Here is a 17,150-nt window from a genome sequence, read left to right on the forward strand (position 1 = left end):
CCCAGATTCATCATTCTTTACCCAGTTATGGACTCCACGCCATCACCAGAAACCACCAGACAGACACCTAGAACACAGGATGTGTCCTGGGGTCCAGTATCCCTCCCACTGGATGACACACGGATGCGTTTAGTAAAACAGGCACACACAGTCTCACCTCGGGATGGAAATCTCACTGGTAAGACACTGTTAGGGGCTCCAGACCCTGTTACAGGGAGTGGTGGGCTGGAAAGGAGGGGTTAATTCAGGGCTGGCAGGCTGCCCCATAGCACCCTCTACCCCAGAACTGGGGATGCAGGTCAGCATGGACCAACTCACTCTAGTATGAAGGCACATCTTCTCTGACACATAAGGAAATCTCATTGTCCTATCTCATCAAAGATTTGAAGGAGAAAATTTTAGGGAGGACTCCAACCAGCTGTGTCCACAGTGAACTTAACAGAGTGCAGCGCAGGGGTCAGGAGAACAGACTCGGGAGTCAGTCTGCCCTGTCCTGATTCAGAGCTCAGCCACATACCATGTGTGTGAACTTGAACAGGGTTCTTACACTCTTTATGTAGTGGCTTCATCTGTAAAATGAAGGTTTTGATTGAGTCTAGATAACAGTTTTGGTGAAGATATGTGAGTTGGCATTAGTAAGCATTAATTGCTATGGGCTTCCCTGGTGGCACCAGTGGTCAAGAACTCACCTGCCAATGCAGGTGACTCGGGTTCGATCCCTGAGTCTGAAATGCCATTTCCTCTATATCCCCTCTAGTAGGAAATTGCAACCTATGCCAGTATTCTTGCCTGAAAAATTCTGTGGACAGAGGAGTCTGGCGGGCTACAGCCCCTGGGACACAATGGAGCACACACAGACACATTATAACTTCTAGCTAACGGTAGTATGTGCTCATACTGGTAAAGAAGCAGTGTTATGGCATCACTCTCCATTCCAGCCAAGGGTTCACAGCACTCTAGAACAGAAATTCAATTCTGTTACCTGGAGCCTTGACTAGAGCTGTCAGAACTCTCCCAGGAACCACATGCTGTGATGGTCATTGGTGCCAATCAGAGTTGTGAGTCTTCCACACATCGCCCCTTCTCTCCATGCTCCCATTCTATGCTCATTAACCTCGACCTTACCAACTGTGAGCTTTTGTGAATTAAGCTATTTACTTGTTCATGTTACCCTATAAGCTGGAAGGTACTTAGTAAAAGTTCTGCATCTAATTCACTTCCATATCCCTAATACCTGGATAATTAAAATGGCCAGACCATGCCTATTGAATAAATAAATGAATGAATGTCACTCTGGTAGGTGATTTATAGAAATTATTCTTATTAAAAATGCTGTTTTTAAAATGTAATTCACCTTTTTGTGAGGGCTTCAGAGCAAGTGCAAGTTGCATCATTTGTTGTAATGATATTTCAACACCACTAAATGGTACAAGCTATGTATGGTTCACTACAACACATTTTTGCAATAAATGCAGTAAATTCCAATATGCAGAAACAAACACAACCCCATTCCAAGAGCGGTGCTGAGACAGCCAGTTCTAAACCGTATAGATGTTGCAAGTATCTATATATCCGAATATACAGTTGGTAAACCACAGCTCACTGATAGGTAAGCACCATGAAGCCTCCTGTTCTGGGCTTAATCAGATATGGCCAAGTGGGCAGGATGTTTATGTATTTATCATTTGGTTCACTTTCAATTCAAACCACACATGACTGCAACAGGAAGAAAATTTTGTTATAAAAAATGTTTATATTGAAAGTGCAGAAGTAAAAGCTTCTATATTGAATTGAAAGTGCAGATGTAAAGAACAGAAAGAATTCTCTTCTTTTACTTGGGGAAACTGCTTAATCAGACTTATGAATTGTAAAGCAATACAATGTGTAGCATTGTTATTCCCAAATTACCATGAGTAAAAGGAGGTTTGAGAGGTTTAGTAATCTCTTTGCTAGGAAAGTTGATAATTAGGCATCCTTGCTTGAGGGACATTTTCAGGACCAAACAGAGTGACCAATATGCAAAATATTTTTGAATTAAAACTATCTATGCAACTTTAAAGAAAATAATAGAGTTGTTACACCAAAGATTTGGAGACCCCTCTCGCTATCTGTGTTCCTTGCCTGAATGGACCCAAGATCAGTAAAGGCTACTTTACCGATGATCACTTCATCACAGGGGCATAAGGGAAAGAGCAAGGTCATGAGCTGGCTGAGGTCCAGCCCATCATCTAAGTTCAGCCCTTTGGAGTCTATGATCAGCAATATCTAACAAAGAGTTTGGCACTGAATTGACCTCATTCATTTCTCCTGGAGGAGGGCATGGCAACCCACTCCAATATTCTAGTCTGGAGAATCCACAGACAGAGGAGCCTGGTGGGCTACCGTCTGTAGGGCTGCACAGAGTCCAACACGACTGAAACAGATTCACACAGCACAGCACACACATTTCTCCACAGGTCCAGCACCAGATGCCCAGAGACCAGAACAAATAAAAGCTACTAAATCAAAGATAAGCTGATTCTAAGTGAGAGCATACAGACCAAAGACCCTTCCTCACTGCCACTGAAGAAGAAGCCCCTTATCCCAGACAACATCTCTGGCAGGAGACAGAGAAGGTGCCTCCTCATGAAAAGGAAAGCCAATCTCAACAGGGACCTGGAACTGAGAATTGACAAGACAATGACTACAGTGAGCCTGAGCTAAGCTGAGGGATGGATTTTAAATGGGAGGCTCTGTGTTACCTTAAAGGGACTTTCAATCTACATGAACACCCCTTGCTAGTGCACAGGATGAAGTCAGTTACAAAAATAGAGAATATTATGCATATTTCAATTCTAGGCAATGCATTTTCAAGGCTTCGTAAATCTCTCCATGTTTATAAATGCACAGAGCTTTCACTTCTGTGAACTCTTTCTAATTCCTCCAGCCTAAAATTACTGCTGTTTCTATTTAGTGTGCAGAAATTTGCTTACAGTCTTTAAAGTGGGAGCTTAACAAGGGCTAAGACTGTGTCTTATTCTTCAGTGTCTTTTTAGGGCCAAGTAAAGACACATAGAAAGAGCTTAAGAAATATTGGATAATTGAAGAAATGATCACACGAACAAACGCTGAAAATAACCCTGTAATTAGTGACTACTTGGGGGAAGGGAGGTGGGGGCAGCAGAGACACAAATCTAACTAATCCCACTCAGCACAGACTGAAGTGAAAAAGGAGTCAGAGACACACCAGCCAAAGGAATCAGATGGAAAATGCCTTCAAATCCCACTCTGGGGAGGATAAAATCACATTCAATTCCTGCACAAAGCTGCCCCTCAGAAGCTTCTCCAAGGTGAGAAAAAAATGACAGCACTGCTATCAAGAGTTCTACTGAAGGATGTGGATAGACAGTAATACTCATCAAATAGTTACTTTTCCAGTCCTCAGTGACTCATTCTGGCCAGTGAATCGTGGGTGGTGTGTCCTGTGTCACCTCCAAGTGGAGGCATGAAAAGCCCAAGTGTGACTCTCTAGTTTCTCTCTTTCTTGTCCCAGAAGCTGCATGTTCCAGATGGTGCATGTGCAAGAGCCTCACTGACCACAGACATCTGTAGGTTATGATAAGTGTGTGCCTGTGTAAATGTGTATGTGTGTGTGTATCAGTTTGTATATGTGTGTATGTGCGTTGAGTGTGTGTATGTGTGTGTGTATATGTATATGGGTATTCACCTGTGAGTGTCTGTATGTGTATATGTGCGTGTCCACCTGTGTATGTGTGTGTGAGTGTGTATGTGTGTGAGTGTCTGTGTATATGTGTGTCCATATGTGTGTGACTGTGTGTATGTGTATATGTGTGTGTCCCTCTGTGTGTGTGTTGTGTGTGTGTATGTGGGTGTCCATATGTGTGTGTGTGTGCGTATGACTGAGATTTGGGGATCACTTGCTGCAGCAGCAGAGCAGAGTCTTTTCTGATGGATCCAAAGGAGAAAGAAGACGAAAAGAAGACAGAATCTGTCACATGAAGCAGGTACGTTCCTGGATCTCCTCTTCCTTCTGTGTCTTCATCCCAAGCTGCTCCCTCTGAGCTCACCTTGCTTTCTCTGTTGGGCTTGGTTGTTTCTCAGTCACCATTCCTGTTGACCAAAATTTAGATCTGGATTCCTGTTTAAGAGCATGCACACCTGGTACATCTCCTTTTACCTTTACTGTGCTGAGAGTCATGCTTCCATTTCTCTGATTTGTCTCCTAGCATCTTGACCTTTATCCTTAAACAGTTCTTATTTCCTCTGAGATGTTATTTTATCTTATTTTTACCCTTCCACCAATCTTGTACTAATGAAAAGGCAACATGTGCTTTCTAAACCTCTTCTGTTTCTTGTTGATTTCCTGAACAAATCTGATTCCTGAATTTTGTGCTCATGCACTTAATTAACTTCTTAGCCTTTGCTGCTGCTGCTGCTGCTGCTGCTGCTGCTGCTGCTAAGTCGCTTCTGTCATGTTCGACTCTGTGTGATCCCATAGACAGCAGCCCACCAGGCTCCCCTGTCCCTGGGATTCTGCAGGCAAGAACACTGGAGTGGGTTGCCATTTCCTTCTCCAATGCATGAAAGTGAAAAGTGAAAGTGAAGTCGCTCAGTCATGTCCAACTCTTAGCGACCCCATAGACTGCAGCCTACCAGGCTCCTCCGTCCATTGGATTTGCCAAGCAAGAGTACTGGAGTGAGTTGCCATTGCCTTCTCCTCTTCACCTTTAGGTAAGAAATAATTTTACTGAATTGCTTCCTTTCCTCAACTCAAGAAAGCAGCTCATTAAAAACCTATTTCCTTGTGAGCACAGCACTAGGGACCCCCATCGGGCCTTGAAAAGAGCTGGTGCAAGGAGAGGCCGTGACGATCTAGCTTCATGAGTTCATGATTAATCTACCTCTGCTCAGAGCTGATGCAATTAGTGACTCCAGAACGATTGAGATCTTGTAAGTGGTGATTCTTAAACCACATAAAGCCAAGGTTAGTGTCACTGGAGTGGCATAGAGTTCAAACCCTGTGTGGTTGCTCAAACTTGAACTTTATTGAACTGATGCTCTATTGCACATGAAGCTTTGGTGCAGCTGAGTCCAGCCTGCACATCAACCTAAAGTGAAAGTGACATTGCTCAGTCGTGTCCGACTCTTTGCAACCCTATGAAGCCTACCAGGCTTCTCCGTCCTTGGGATTTTCCAGGCAAGAGCACCGGAGTGGGTTGCCATTTCCTTCTCCAGGGGCTCTTCCTGACCCAGGGATCGAGCCCAGGTTTCCCACATCGTGGGCAGACGCTCTAGCCTCTGAGCCACCAAGCATGCCAACCTAAGAACCCTGGGAATGCAGCAAAATATGTTCCTCCTTTAACATCAAAAAGCCTGTAACATTCTTTTTACATTATGATCAGATCCTTCCCCATCTGGGCATGCTACCCAACGCTCCTACAGGCTGCAGGCATCTCCTGAGGCCTTGCCAGGGCCCAGGATTGGAGTGAGGCCTATATCTGAGTATAAGCTCTGTGTTTCCACTCTCTGTAAGTTAATAGGTGTTCAGCTAATGTTTATTGAATGACTGAATGGCCCTGTGCTAGACATTTAAGAGAAAATATCTTAAGTAAAAAAAACTACTGTTGAGGCCATCATTTAGCTAATTGATATTTTTGCTTTAAAGGCAAATGTTTTCAGCAATTAGCAGGGCAAAATTTGATTTTCAAAAAGAAGGAGCTTATCACCAACAAATATGTCACAACGAATGCTGCAAATCTCTGTCTCTAAGGATACACAAGACAAACCACAGCATACTAACAGGAGGCCTCTTATTAAGCCTTAATCAGACATAAGAGAGGAGATAGGGTATTCATATGATTTATCATTTGGCAGTTTTTCAATTAAAACCACACAGGCATATAACAGGAAGAAAATTCTCAATTAAAAAGCACAGCTGCACTGTCTGTATGACATAAGGAAGGAGATGAGGTACAGAAAGAGTTCTTTGGCTTAAAATAACAAACAGTTTAATTAGTCTTTCTGACTATGCCAAAAACCTTGACTTGACTATGCCAAAGCCTTTGGCTGTGGGGATCACAATAAACTGTGAAAAATTCTAAAGAGATGGGAATACCAGACCACCTGACCTATCTCTTGAGAAACCTGTATGCAGGTCAGGAAGCAACAATTAGAACTGGACATGGAACAGACTGGTTCCAAATAGGAAAAGGAGTACATCAAGGCTGTATATTGTCACCCTGCTTATTTAACTTAAATACAGAGAACATCATGAGAACAAACGTTTGGCTGGAAGAAGCACGAGCTGGAATCAAGGTTGCCGGGAGAAATATCAATAACTTCAGATATGCAGACGATACCACCCTTATGGCAGAAAGTGAAGAGGAACTAAAAAGCCTCTTGATGAAAGTGAAAGAGGAGAGTGAAAAAGTTGGCTTAGAGCTCAACATTCAGAAAACTAAGATCATGGCATCTAGTCCCATCACTTCATGGGAAACAGATGGGAAACAGTGGAAACAGTGTCAGACTTTATTTTGGGGGGCTCCAAAATCACTGCAGATGGTGATTGCAGCCATGAAATTAAAAGACTCTTACTCCTTGGAAGGAAAGTTATGACCAACCTATATAGCATATATAAAAGCAGAGACATTACTTTGCCAACAAAGGTCCATCTAGTCAAGGCTATGGTTTCTCCAGTTGTCATGTATGGATGTGAGAGTTGGACTATAAAGAAAGCCGAGCACCAAAGAATTGAAGCTTTTAAACTGTGGTGTTGGAGAAGACTCTTGAGAGTCCTTTGGACTGCAAGGAGATCCAACCAGCCCACCCTAAAGAAGATCAGTCCTGGGTGTTCACTAGAAGGACTGATGTTGAACCTGAAACTCCAATACTTTGGCCACCTCGTGGGAAGTGTTGACACATTGGAAAAGACCCTAATACTGGGAAGGATTGGGGGCAGGAGGAGAAGGGGACAAGAGAGGATGAGATTGCTGGATGGCATCACCTACTCAATGAACATCGGTTTGGGTAGACTCCGGGAGCTGGTGATGGACAGGGAGGCCTGGCGTGCTGCGATTCATGGGGCTGCAAAGAATCAGACATGACTGAGTGACTGAACTGAACTAATTAGTCTTTCACTTCAAGAAAAGAGAGTCCTCTTGGGCTAATCTTGAAGGATGCTCTAGAGAGTAGAATAACTCAACTGTTTTGCACAACTCTTAGAATTGTGAACTGATACTCTTTATCTTTTGTGAATTTACTATAGGTTTTTATATTTTTGTTGGCCACAAGGCTCACATAAAACATCTTATACACATAATAATCTATATTACACTGATAACAAATTAATCTCAATCACATACAAAATCTCTACCTTTTTAGCAACCTCCTCCACTTTATGTTTTTGTTGTCAGAATTTACCTCTTTTCATATTGTGTATGCACTAACAAAATATCTTTCTCTATAGTTATTTTTAATACTTCCTTTAGACTAGAGCTAACTGGTTAATACACTACAATATTACTGTGTTAGTATTCTGAACTGGATTAAATACTTACATTTACTAATCTATTTTACATTTTCACTTTTTTCATGTAGTAATTAGCATCCTTCATTTAGCTTGAAGAACTTCTTTCAGCAATCTTATAAGGCAATCCTAGTATTGGTGAACTCCCTCAACTCTTGCATTCTAAACTCTTACGATGAAAAGGACATCTTCTTTTTATTTTGAATTCTTTTTTTTTTTCCATTTATTTTTATTAGTTGGAGGCTAATTACTTTACAAGATTGCAGTGGTTTTTGTCATACATTGAAATGAATTAGCCATGGATTTACATGTATTCCCCATCCTGGTCCCCCCTCCCACCTCCCTCTCCACCCCATCCCTCTGGGTCTTCCCAGTGCACCAGGCCTAAGCACTTGTCTCATGCATCCAACCTGGGCTGGTGATCTGTTTCACCCTAGCTAATGAGATGGATGAAACTGGAGCCCATTATACAGAGCGAAGTAAGCCAGAAAGATATAGACCATTACAGTATACTAACACATATATATGGAATTTAGAAAGATGGTAACGATAACCCTATATGCAAAACAGAAAAAAAGACTCAGATGTATAGAACAGACTTGTGGACTCTGTGGGAGAAGGCGAGGGTGGGATGTTTCAAGAGAACAGCATCGAAACATGAAAAGGACATCTTATTTGGGTGTTAGTTCTGGAAGTTCTTGTAGGTTTTCACAAAAGTGTTACACTTCAGCCTTTTGGGCAACCACAAATAATCATCCCATTTGTGCTCAATAAGAAACCTAAATTAACACTCAATCTACTTTCTCTTTAGTCCCTCTGTTCTTTTACACTATCACATAGTTTTTATAGCCTCTTGTGAAAGCTGTTAGACATTTATTCTTGTATGGTTCTTTTCTTGATTGATAGAGGGTAGGAAGCAAGAATTTCATCCTACAGATCTCCTCTTCATTTTCTTTTATTTAATTTGAATATTGATTTATATTTGTAAATTGTATTTCTACATTTATATCTAAATAGAGCAAATGGATGTAATTGTCTCTATGGTTCCCATTATCCCAGATGGATACCTGACTCTGTCACAGGGATCCCTGTGTTGGTTTAGACCTAGGTTGGAAGAGATGGTGACAGGAATAGAGTCCTCACACAGAAGCTGATACAAAGTCATTCTTTCAAACTTTCTTTAGGGCAAGAGGATCTTCTGGATCACAATTAAACAGTTTCTCTTTGCTTTATGCTGCTGTTATGCTGCAGAGAGCCTGATCCTGATTTAGCAAATAGGTCTTACTCCTCTTTCAATTGTATTGCTTCTCATGGGAACTGAATCTTCTCTAATCTGGGTAGCTTTTCTATATAATGTGGTAAAGACAATTGCTGAGGGAATAAAATTCAGATTTGGTCCAGAGAATTATTACTACTTGGAGCGATCCAGGCAATGTTTTCTAGCAGGATACACAAAAAGGTAAAGATTGATGTGCAAAAAGACCAGGCTCATCAGTTAATGAATTTGTCTTAGTCCTCCTTTGATGGTTGAATGAAACTAGAGATTCCAAAAATCTCTGTGTTGGGTAGCTGGAGAGAATGTCGTTTCTGTCTGTCCCTTGTATTTGAGGCACACTGGGGCAGAATCGCCTCTAGTTTTATTATTCCTTGCAAAAGGAATTGTGAGAACAGGATCAGATAGCATTCATTCAAGACATGCATCTATTAAAATAAATGGAAAAAGCCAAGGGATATATTCGTTGGAATGAGAATTTTATTCATTTTTAAAACTAGCTAATTGTTGTTGTTCAGTCACTTAGTCATGTCCAACTCTTAGTGACACCATGAACTGCAGCAGGTCAGGTTTTCCTGTCCTTTACCATCTCTTGGAGTATGCTCAAGCTCCTGTCTGTTGAGTCGGTGATACCATCCAACCAACTCATCCTCTGTCACCTCCTTCTCCTCTTGCCCTCAATATTTCCCAGAATCAGGGTATTTTCCAAAATGCTAATTATGTAGTATAAAATAAATAATTTCTAGTTATTCTCCAGTAGGATTCTACCTCATTAATTATCTGATGAGTACACTAACTCAATTTAATGCATTGTATTGGTAAGTGATGTGATTAAAAAAAAAAAACCAACAACTTACTCATAATCGGGATAGATGAGAGAAAAGAGTTAGGACCAGAGAGTAAAGAGCACCATTACAGAGAGAAGAAACGCATGCAGGGCACAAAGTTGCAAAAGAATCTGATGTGTTTAGGGAATGCTGCTTAGGTCAATATTGCTTGTTCCTGAAATGATTCTAAGGGTATAGTGAGGCTGAGGATAGAAAGTGAAATTCCAAACGTAGAGCATCAGAGACTTGAGCTAAGGGCTTTAAGCTTCCTAATGTGGTTTGTTGCTTCCCAAATTTTGACTTAAGTTACTGCACGGGGATTTTGCAAAAATACCTGAACATATAGTTTGTGGAGTTTAAAAAATTTTCCATTATTTCATGGATATTTTTAGCAATAATACATGTTCCATTTTTAAAGAAAATACTTAACTTAAAAATATAGTAAATGTAAAGAAAATCTTAGTTAAATAATTGTACGATTAGACTATGGGTGTGAGAACATTGATTCTGCTGGAATGCAAAAAAAACAAAAACAAATTTTGGAAACTTTTCTATACAACTAATTATGAGCCATAATGTTTTTTAAGCATGAAAGGAGCATTGTTTAGCTTACCTGCCCTGTCTTGTCAGCCAGCTCTCTCTTTTGATACAACTCCAAAAAATATGTGAGGATGATTTGGGATGGGCAAGTTTAAAGTTAATCCTAGGTGCCTGCTCAATTGGCAGAGAGTGCCAACTCTCTGTGACCTCATGAACTGTAGCCCACCAGGCTCCTCTGTCCAAGGGATTTTCCAGGCAAGAATACTGGAGTGGGTTGCCCTTCTCCGTGGGATCTTCCTAACCCAGTGGTCGCACTGGCAGGCAGGTTCTTTACCACTACCACCACCTGGGAAGTCCTTAAAGTTAATACAGCCACTTGAAAAAAATCACAAATGAGAAGGTTAAAGCCACTGGGTGTCACCATAAAAACAGCCAGAAAGTGGAACAGAGAACAGATACTCGTGGGAAAGGATGGAGAACAAAAGGATTTATGAAAATTAGAATGTGCAATTTAATGGTGAAGGGGAAGATTAAGGATGTTATGGAATAACTAGGAAAAAGAGAAGGCAGTTAGAGTAAAAGATAGTGTTAGGCAGTAACAGATTTTTGTGGTTAATATTACATAAAAATTTGAGCAAAATCAGAAGAGCTGCAACCATTCCCCTTCCACCTGATCAACCCATTCACCGTGAGTCTCACTTCTCGGTTTTAGTAGATGGAAAGTAGGATATTTTGGAATATTCACTTATGTGCTTCTGAGTTTACCTTTCTAAGAGTAAACACTTTCAGGGCCAGATTTCAGACTTTTATGTTATTTAAGTATAACTTTCTCAGTACCTAAAGAAAGGGAAACGTGTAGTCTCTGGGGAGGTGATAACTCTGAATTTCAATTGAGATTTCATTGGGGAGTGGGGCATATTTTAAAGACTGAATTTTCTAACGTGGCAGTGAATATGTCGAACTTTTTAAAATTATGAATAATTTCCTTTAACTATAGTTCTGTGTAAAAACTGCAGTTATAAAGAAGACAGGATTCTCATTTATTTGAGAAACAACATTACAGAGATGTCTTTCAAGAATTTCTTGTTTCAAAAATGGCACTACATGGTGCTAAGCTCAACATCATCATATCCATGCTCTTCTTGTCTCAGGACCAATGAGGATTCCTTCTCTTCCACCCCAGAGTCGACAGTTTCTCTCGGAGACTTCAGAGAGATGCCTGAAACAGTAAGGAGAAACTGGTTTTAGTGATGACAAAATGACAAGACATAACTTCTGATGGAAGGATAGTAAAAGGGGCCACAAAATATCTGAGTTGGGGGTGGAGCACCCAGCATTGTCTAAAAGGCCAGATGGAGCTACTTCATACTGACTCAGCTACTCCATGCAGTGTCTTGTCTGGACCTCGGCAATGGAAAGGAGATGGACCAATAGTGGCAAGGAGTGGAAAAGAGATGTGCATGCCTCTTCCATACCCGGTGGGTCTGATTTCCCAAGGAGTGGAGACAGGAGAGGACCTCTGTAGAGTGCCTCAGATGCCATCTTCTCAGCAACTCAACAACAGAACCAGCCTGACGACAAGCTTCATAAGAACACTCTGGGTCCTCTGTCAGATGTCAGAATGGGGAAACTCAACCAAATTCCACAACCTCCTGCTCCCCAGGGACCACATCCCCACATAAAAGCAGAAAGCCTAGTCTGTGGGAAGAGGTTCTTCATCTGGCAATTGAACCAGTGAGAGAAAATTTTTTCTTGGTTCCCTTCTAGTTCTGAGATTTTATGATTCTCTAGTTAAGGCTATTGCAGATTCATTATTGCTTTAATAATGAGCAATCAACTTGAAACATTTGGTTACACAAATCTCTCAAAACAAGCTTTACAGCTCATAGATTTAATTTATACCTCCACTAAAAACATTTCAGATTAATTCTCACAATTTGAAAAATCCCCAAATTTATTGTCAGAACATATATTTCAATTTGGGGTATGAAAATGGGAACAAAGCCTGTGTAACAATGTATACAGATGTATCTATATCCAATTGATAATGGACATGAACAAGAGAACACAGTATGTTTTCCTCTCAGAAGAGATGAAGTAGCTCCGATATTCCAGGGATAAGGAAGAGCTGATAATATCTGATACATGTGATGCATGCATGCTCACTTGTATTCGACTCTTTGTGACCCCATGGACTGTAGCCTGCCAAGCTCCACTGTCTACATTATTTCCTGGCAAAAATACTGGAGTGGGTTGCCATTTCCTTCTCCAGGGAATCTTCCTGACCCAGGGATCAAATCCAAGTCTCTTTTGTCTCCTGCATTGGCAGGCAGAGTCTTTTTCACTGTGCCACCTGGAAAGCCCATCTAAGTATATGAGGCTGCCCCAGTTCTGATAGTAAAGAAATACTGACTGTTGAAGTGGGTTAAAACTCATCTTCTCCACCGTGATGAAGTCAGACTACTGAACTGTCAACTCACCTGTCTGGGAATACCTGGCACCACTTCTGTCCTCTGGGGAAAAGTTATTCTCATTCCTCCCAGGGAAGAAAGGATTTATGGGAACAGGTAACTCGTCAACATCATCATAACCATTTTCTGCAGTGTTGATGTTCTGTCCCAGAGGCTCTGAAAACAGACAAGAACTTAGGTGGAATAACAAAGTATGTGTTGGATTAAGTGATGCCCCTTCTGAGGCAGAGATTCAAATAAATGATAAATATGTACTCCATATTCCAGGGCTGTCAAAGGCATGTATTTAATTTCAGTGTGCTCAGAAATCACTTAAACCTTCTAACTATTCCAATATATCAGGGTCAATCATATTTTTCTAACATGGCCTCTCATATCATAAACCACCAACAAAAGCTATTATGCTATGAGTTTCAGGTACTATTTTTGAGCATATGATACAGAGTTTTAACACATACTATGCACTATATATGCATAGTCTATATGTATACATACATAGTATATGTAACACATACTACACACTATACCGTATCAGTGACTGGGGAGCATGAGTCTGAACCAAGAGAACCCAGGCGTCCATGTGCTCTCTGAAACTCTGGGAGACACAGAGCTGGTGGGAGAGGGAGCCTGGACATCTGTTACTCAGAGACAGGATATCCCACCATCCCAGTCACAGGACGCCTGGGTTTCAGTGCCTTCTAGACCTTGGTTGACCTTAGGATCTCACCTCCAGGGGTTGTCCATCTTCACTATCTGGAGAAGACCCTGGAAGGCATTCTCCTTTCTCTGTGTGTGTGCAGAGGTTCAAATAACTATAAATATAGATTCTATATTCCAAGCTTGTGTCAAAGGCATTTGATCTTTTGTGTATTTGATCTTAATGTTCTCAGAAGTCATTTAAACCTTCTAATTATTCCAATATATCAGGGTCAATCATATTTTTCTAACATTATCTCTCATATCATAAAGCATCAACAAAAGCTATTATAAAAGCTATTATAAAAGCTTCAGGTACTATTTTCAAACATATGGTACAGAGTTGTAACATACTATGCACATATCAGTGACTGGGGAGGATGAATCTGAACCAAGAGAACCCAGGTGTCCGTGTGACCTCTGAAGCTCTGGGAGACCCAGAGCGGGTAGGAGGGGGATCCTGGACATCGGTTACTCAGAGACAGGATATCCCACCATCCCAGTCACAGGACACTTCAGTGCCTTCTGGAGTTTGGTTGACCTTGGGATCCCACCTCCAGGGGTTGTCCATCTTTACTATCTGGAGAAGACCCAGAGAGGACATTCTCCTTTCTCCAGTTCCTTAAGTAAGAGTTTCTGGTAATTGATAAGTACCAGCACTGATCTTTCCATATATTCCAGGGCTTATCAATAGCAATATTTTTGTCTCAATACATAAAAAAGCCATGAAATGATTAAAATATCAGACTGCCTCTGGATCCAGCTATAGTTTCCAGTGTTCTCTTTGACCATACAATTTTGAGTTTATCAGTTTCAGATGTTCTTTTTTTTTTCTAACGGTCTTAATCTTTAATACACACATGCTCAGTTAGATACATGCATGCTCAGTTGCTTCAGTCCTGTCTGCCTCCTTGTGATCCCTTGGACTGGCTCCTCTGTTCATGTGGATTCTCTGGGCAAGACTACTGGAGTTGGTTGCCATGCCCTCCTCCAGGAGATCTTCTTGACACGGGGATCAAACCAGCATCTCTTAGGTCTCCTGCATTGGCAGGTGGGTTTTCTACCACTAATACCACCTGGGAAGCCTGATTAGATGCATACTCAGTCTGTAACTGGGTAGAAGTGACTGTGGATACAGAGAACTGGGTCTGATCTTTTCATTTCTGAGGCCATGGAGTGGGCAAGAGAGGGAAAAGATTGTTGTGAACAAGAGAAAAGAGATCCTTCCCATCTTAATCACAGGAAGAGATCCTCAAACAAGATTCCTCCTCCTCATCCCCACCATCCAAGGGAAGACCTGCTACCTGGGGCAGAGTCAGAGCCTCCATCCTCTCCATCATCCCCTGTGTAATACGGCAGCTTAGTTGCTGAGTCATCAGATAGGTTACCTGGTAGGGAGAAAATCATCACAGAAAAATGGAAACCTTTCCCCTGGTAGGAGGCCTGCTGTCATAGTTTAGAGGAAATACTGAGACTTCAGACTTGTAGACAGAAGGCTTGAAGCTCCGTGTGAAGCTGGGTTAGTGAGGTTGGGTCTCTGTTTGCTGAAAACAACACACAGTCAGCTCATGAGCAGAGGGGAGGGCATGGGACTTACCTTGGCTGTCCAACAGGTCGTTCCTCCCTGGTTTTATGAGATCATCAATCTCCTGGTACAAGCCTTCACCAACTACATCTTCGAAAGCAGATAAGGCTGGGAAAGTGGCTTGAGTTAGAGACTCACCCTAGAGATATTCCCTTTACCAATAGACAAAGCCTTTAGTGCTGTCCAATGTTAACCCATGGGAAACCCCTCTGAGCTGCTCAGGCTTCTTTCTTAGCTATATGGAACAGAAGTAGGTTTCCTGACCCTGACCTTGATCCTACACTCAATTTCCACTGACAGTGTTCACACAGGAAGTCATACTTCTTAAGAAATTTTACATTCAAACCAGGACCAAGGATTCAACTCTTTCAAATCCTGATGTCTACTGTAGAAAAGGTGGAATTCTGCCAGATAATGAGGACGGAGACCAATGCTTGTGCACTTTCTTGATGTCACAACAGATTCAATTCCTTTCCCACCACTTTCCAGATCATTTAGCATCCCTAAGGCCCACCTTGGCGCTCTGCTCTCCATCTGTATAGCTGAATCCCCAGGATTATGAGGACTGTGAAGAGAAGGGCTCCCAGAATAATGCAGAGAATCACGGGAAGGGAGAAGATGCCAGGGTCTGGAGCTGAGCCTAAAATGATACCTGAGGAGAGAAGAGGGCCATCGGGTTTTATGAGGTTCATAAGTTCAGAAGAACCCCTCTGTCCTTATCCTGGTCCTCTTCTGAGTCTTCAAGGCCATGAAGTCACCATTAAGATACAATGGGTTTGCCTGAACCCCAAGATGTGATTGACACAGGTCCTTCCCTAAGCTATGTCAGGTGTGTTTTCATTCTGGTTCTAGAGGATTTTTACAGGATGACAGTTGGTAAACCTCTGGAGGACTCCAGCTGCCACAGCTTAATAGGACTGTAAACACATGATCATTAAGCTTTTCTGTACTGAAATGGGTAATTTTGTCAAAAATATAAGGATACATAGTGCATGCTAAGTCGCTTCAGTCTCTGCAACCCCATGAACTGTATCCCACCAGGCTCCTCTGTTCATGGGATTCTCCAGGCAAGAATACTGGAGTGGGTTGCCATTTCCTTCTCCACAGGATTTTCTTGACCCAGGAATGGAACCCACATCTCTTATGTCTCTTGCATTGGCAGGCAAGTTCTTTACCACTAGCACCACTGAAAATACGGGGATCTCCTCTGAAAACAGCTCAGACCAGCAGAACCACTTAATTCCACGGGTGTGAGGAACCGCTGTCCTTTCACCAGGAAAGAAGAAAAAAAGAATGGATTTTTGTACCAAGTTGGCCTGAAAAAGCCACAGGATATGCCTATCATCGGGCTCTCCAGGTGGCGCTAGTGGTAAAGAACTTGCCTGTCAATGCAGGAAACATAAGAGATGCCGGTTCAATCCCTGGATCGGGAAGATCCCCTGGAGGAGGGCATGGTAACCCACTCCAGTAGTCTTGTCTGGAAAGTTGCATGGACAGAGGAGCCTGGTGGGCTACAGTTCATGGGTTTGCAAGAGTCGGATATGATGAAACGACTTAGTATACATGCCTATCATCACAGGCAGGGTGATATCTCCCAGATACCAGGAGATCAGGCAACAGCCTCTCATGGAGCCAGAGCACAAAGCAGCAGGCTGTTCCAAGAAGTGCTTCTGGGTACAAGCTCCACCGCCTTCAGTCCTAGCCCCACACCTGGTCCTCACTCACCAGTGCGGACCCGCGCCGCTCACTCACCCAGGGCGGACCCGCGCCCCTCACTCACCAGAGCACCTCACCCCGCGCCCCTCACTCACCAGGGCGGACCCGCGCCCCTCACTCACCAGAGCACCTCACCCCGGCGTCCTCCTCGTGCTTGCAGTCGCTCTGCCCCCAGGGCCCCGCGGCACAGTCCCACAGGGAGGACTCCCGGCCCCCGCACCGCACCTCGTCCAGCCAGATGCTCCCGTTTCCAGGGCCAAACGCCGCGGCCCGCACGGCTTCCAGGGCCGGGCCACAGCCCAGCTGCTGACACACCACCTCGGCCTCTGCCAGGCTCCAGGAGTCATCGCACACGGTGCCCCAGGAGCCGCTGTGCCAGACCTCCACCCGCCCTGAGCACTCGCTGTCTCCTCCCCTGAGCCGGAGCTTCTCTCTGTCTGAAAAGGCAGCAGCCCCTCCTGTGACGCCCCTGGTGGGAGGAAGGAGCCCCTGCGGCCCTGGGGAGGGGGCGGGGCTG

The 17,150-nt window shown here is 42.9% G+C and overlaps 1 protein-coding gene across 1 annotated transcript in view; it reads right to left on the bottom strand.

Annotated features, from left to right (window-relative positions):
* LOC110137274 (antigen WC1.1-like) overlaps window positions 1-17,150 on the bottom strand; it is a 72,451-nt gene that overhangs the window by 28,361 nt on the left and 26,940 nt on the right. The window contains 6 exon segments of the mRNA XM_070454160.1: window positions 11,270-11,384; window positions 12,646-12,792; window positions 14,637-14,720; window positions 14,930-15,025; window positions 15,432-15,569; window positions 16,756-17,070. Coding sequence (XP_070310261.1) covers window positions 11,270-11,384; window positions 12,646-12,792; window positions 14,637-14,720; window positions 14,930-15,025; window positions 15,432-15,569; window positions 16,756-17,070 — 895 coding nt within the window.

The sequence above is a fragment of the Odocoileus virginianus genome, chromosome 23, assembly GCF_023699985.2.
Source record: "Odocoileus virginianus isolate 20LAN1187 ecotype Illinois chromosome 23, Ovbor_1.2, whole genome shotgun sequence".
Taxonomy (NCBI): Eukaryota; Metazoa; Chordata; class Mammalia; order Artiodactyla; family Cervidae; genus Odocoileus; species Odocoileus virginianus.